Here is a 4,549-nt window from a genome sequence, read left to right on the forward strand (position 1 = left end):
GTGAGGCCCAACACGCCCGTACTGTGGTAGATATTGGACGGCCCACCACGGACTAGCAGCCTCGTGAGAAGATGCATTGTGCTTTTTAATTTTAATTTTTTGGCTTTTATATTCTCCCAATCATTATAATTAATTGAATCGCCATTTGTACCCTAAATAGATACAAATTTCGTATTAAATACTTTGAATCCACGAATTTTTGTTGCTAGAGCACCATTCCAAATACTCGTTTGGGCTGAGCAAGAGGCATGAAAACTGCAGAATGAAAAGAAAAGAGAAAATTCTCTCTATGTCATTAAAAATTTAATTTATCCCTTCTATACCATTAAAATTTGAATAAACCCTATCACCATCGCGACGCGTCGGACCCGCCTGCGGCCAAGGTGATTAACACTTTAACAGCAGCAGCGATGCCGTTCATGGTCACGCTGTTGAGCTGCCCCTCGCGCCCGCATCATCGTGCTCACTGGGCGCTACACTGTAGCGGACGGTAACGCGAGCGCGGCCAGACCAAGAACACAAAGAATGCAGAGAAGGGCGTCCCCTGGCCAGACCAAACCATTCAATTGATCTTGCGCTCTGAAGTGGTGAGATTTCCCTAACCAATCGACTTAATTTGCTTGTTGCAGACTGTTTTTGATGGGCTTGAAGAAGTATGGCAGAGGGGACAATGCGTGCAAGTTCATGATGAGCTTGCTGATGAAGGAGCTCTCGCACCCACAGGCCGACCTGCAGCACGACGGGCGAGGATGGCAACCGACGGTGGCCATGGATGTCGGCGCGCGCTCCTGCCTGAGGTCGCCAACTCCCCGGCCATGGAGGGCCGCTATGCACCATAGCTGCGAGCTGCTCAATCCATGGAGACCTACCGCGCTATTGTGCACCTCCCGCCCATTGCACAGCCGCTAGCCGCTCCGCGCGCCTCATTGCCGCGGGCCACCTCCATCGTAGGGCCGCGCCCGTGTCCCTCGCGTCGGGCTGCAGCGGCCGCAAGCCGTCAACAACGAAATCCATCGGAAGAGAAGGGGAAATGAAAAGGCTTCAGTCCTCCCTCTAACTGACGCGCGGGGTCCACCACATCATCCAGCATTATTGACGGTGGATTTTAATAGAATGTTATTTAAGGGATGAAAAATAAAACCTGATGGCAACAAAATGATGGCTAAATTTTTAGTAGTAAAGGATGAATATAATTTTGAAAAGATATTTTTTAGAAAAAACCTAAAAACCCCTGATTAGTGTGTGCTCATCGCGGCGCACGTGCGCCACGTCAAGGCTTTGTCCCCGGACCTAGCCCATCATGATCCCTAGAAAGAAAGAAAAGTACGGTCCAGCGGCACCTGGGCCTGGCTGACCCCACATCAATCCAGCCCAAAATACACACGGTCGGGAGCCCTCCCCGACCGTTGGCATTCAAACGCGCCAATCCGACCGTTACGCCCATAAAAAAACACCCCCAAATTCCCCTGCGCGCCCGCACGGATTCCCCCTCCGCCCCACCCACATCCCAGTATCCCACCATTCTCTGCTCCGCCTCTGCTCCTCGTGTTCACAATCCCAGCTCGCATTAAACCGCGCGCGCGCGCCCCACATCACCCACCTCCCATGACCCGGACCCCCGCCTCCTCCCTCCACCACCGATGGCCGCCGCTGCCCTCCGCTTGCTGCCGCTCCTCCTGCTGCTGACGCTCACGGCGCCGCCCGCCGCCGCCGCGGCTTCCTTGGAGACGGCGGCGGCGGCCAAGAACGTGAGCATCGACTCCGCGACGCTGTCCTTCGCGGACCTCACGCTGCTCGGGGACTCCTTCCTCCGCAACGGCTCCGTCGGGCTCACGCGCGAGACCGGCGTGCCGTCCTCCAGCGCCGGCTCCGTCCTCTGCACCCAGCCCGTCGCGTTCCGGGGCCCCAACGGCACCGTCGTCGCGTCGTTCGCGGCCAAATTCTCCTTTGTCATCGCCAACCCCAACGCGGGCGCCGCGGGCGGCGACGGCATCGCCTTCTTCGTCTCCGCCGGCCGCGCCACGCTCGGCGCCACCGGCGGCTACCTCGGCCTCTTCAACTCCTCCGGCGGCCCCGCCAAGAACGGGTCCATCATCGTCGCCGTCGAGTTCGACACCATGGCCAACCCGGAGTTCGCGGACCCCAGTGACAACCACGTCGGGCTGGACCTCGGGTCGCCGGTGTCCGTCGCCGCGGCCGACCTCGCGGCCTCCGGGATCGACCTTAAGAGCGGGAACCTCACCACGGCGTGGGTCGACTACCGCAGCGCGGACCGCCGCCTGGAGGTGTTTCTCAGCTACGCCCCAGCCGCAAAGCCCAAGCGGCCGGTTCTCACCGTCGCAGTCGACCTCTCGCTGTACCTCAAGGGGCCCATGTACGTCGGCTTCTCGGCGTCCACGGAGGGAAGCACCCAGCAGCACACCATCAAGGAGTGGAGCTTCCAGACGTTCGGTCTCCCTCCCACGGCCAACGCCTCCTCCTTCGAATCAAACGCCACCAGCAACTCATCGGAGCAGGCCGTGCCAGTCTCCACCGCCCCCCACAAGAGGGTGGGGCTCGCGCTCGGCATCCTCGGCCCCGTCGCGCTCGCCGTCGCCTTCGTGTTCTTCGCTTGGGTGTCCATCAAGAAGCTCATCGAGCTCACCGCCAGGAACGACGGCGCCTTCTCGCCGGAGCTGCTCAAGGGACCGAGGAAGTTCAGCTACAAGGAGCTGAGCGTGGCCACCAGAGGGTTCCACGCGAGCCGGATCGTCGGCAAGGGCGCGTTCGGGACGGTGTACAAGGCCGCCATGCCGGGCACGGCCACGACCACCTACGCCGTGAAGCGGTCGACGCAGGCGCACCAGAGCCGGAGCGAGTTTGTCGCCGAGCTCTCCGTCATCGCCTGCCTCCGCCACAAGAACCTCGTCCAGCTCGAGGGCTGGTGCGACGAGAAGGGCGAGCTGCTGCTCGTGTACGAGTACATGCCCAACGGCAGCCTCGACAAGGCGCTCTACGGCGAGCCGTGCACGCTGTCGTGGCCGCAACGGTACACGGTCGCCGCCGGCATCGCGTCCGTGCTGTCGTACCTCCACCAGGAGTGCGAGCAGCGCGTGATCCACCGCGACATCAAGACCAGCAACATCCTGCTCGACAGCAACCTGAGCCCGCGCCTCGGCGACTTCGGGCTCGCCAGGCTCATGGACCACAACAAGAGCCCCGTGTCCACGCTCACCGCAGGGACCATGGGCTACCTCGCGCCGGAGTACCTGCAGTCTGGCAAGGCCACGGAGCAGACCGACGTGTTCAGCTACGGCGTGGTGGTCCTCGAGGTGTGCTGCGGGAGGCGGCCCATCGACAAGGACGAGAGCGGCGGCGGCAAGAACGTGAACCTGGTGGACTGGGTATGGAGCCTCCACGGCGAGGACAAGCTCATCCAGGCCGCTGATGCTCGGCTGGCTGGCGAGTTCGACCGGGACGAGATGCTGCGGCTGCTGCTCGTGGGGCTGAGCTGCGCGAACCCCAACTGCGAGGAGCGGCCCGCGATGCGACGCGTGGTGCAGATCCTGAATCGGGAGGCCGAGCCCGTGCCTGTGGCGCGCAAGAAGCCGCTGCTGGTGTTCAGCTCCAGCGCGTCCATGAAGCTGCAGGAGATCGCCTTCTCCTGCGGTGATGACGTTCGAGGCGGCTACTCCGTCGCCAATCCGACGTCCCCAAAGTCGGAGGGAGCCGACATTGAACGCTGACACGAAGCAGATGATACGAATTATACTACATTACTACTACAGATTTGTTGGTTTGGTTTGTTCCTAAGGGGAATATAGGTAATAATCCCCCACTGCCGCATAGGTCATCTACCAATGTCGGAGGGAGCTGACATTGCTGATGGCCGATAACAAAGATCAGTGTACTGATAGTGAATTACTACCGGAGTGATTCCTATATGTATTTGTGGTGTGTTTATGAGGGGGAATATAGGTAATAATCCCCCTGTTGTATGAGTGCTTTGTTACTGAATAATCGAGTCATCTACCACCAAAGTGGGTTTCTGCAGATTTCAGACATCATGTCCATCTCTTGTCAGGCATCTGCTGTGTCAGGAAGCGTCAAAGTGCCTGAGAATTTGCACAATCCAGGATCAGAGATGATTCAGTGTTAAACGCAAGCCTGCAACTCAGCAACTGCCAATCTGATAAATTCGCAGCGTGGCCCTGAGATGCACGACTAAATGACAGCCGATGCAAGAACACTTCAGGATTAGGCCTCTTCTTTTGAGGTTGATCTCCTGCTGCCCTGCTGCTGCACTCAGTGAAGAAAAACCCCTAGCATTGAAAGCGGACCTCAAGCTGTTCACGCTTGTTTAAAGGCGCACGTTATTCATAGCATGTGGGACTAGCCACTGTATCACAGTTCATATAAAGAGTATATTGCTGGATTTGAGCCGTCGCATACGGTAGATTTCTCGGCTATTCATCCACGTTACCGTTCTGTCGCTCGTGGGCCATCATAATCGGTCTGGCCCGCCCGCGTCTTCTGGCTGCATCTGTTTGTAGCGTGTGTGTATGTCGAT

General features: G+C 58.6%; 1 protein-coding gene across 1 annotated transcript; it reads left to right on the plus strand.

The window, feature by feature from the left end:
• The first annotated feature begins 1,505 nt into the window (after positions 1-1,505).
• LOC112889925 (probable L-type lectin-domain containing receptor kinase S.7) lies at positions 1,506-4,032 on the plus strand. The gene has a single exon (XM_025956729.1). It carries the CDS (start codon positions 1,641-1,643, stop codon positions 3,723-3,725), a length of 2,085 nt encoding a protein of 694 aa, XP_025812514.1. The 5' UTR covers positions 1,506-1,640; the 3' UTR covers positions 3,726-4,032.
• The last annotated feature ends 517 nt before the right edge of the window (positions 4,033-4,549 follow it).

This window comes from Panicum hallii, chromosome 4, assembly GCF_002211085.1.
Source record: "Panicum hallii strain FIL2 chromosome 4, PHallii_v3.1, whole genome shotgun sequence".
NCBI lineage: Eukaryota > Viridiplantae > Streptophyta > Magnoliopsida > Poales > Poaceae > Panicum > Panicum hallii.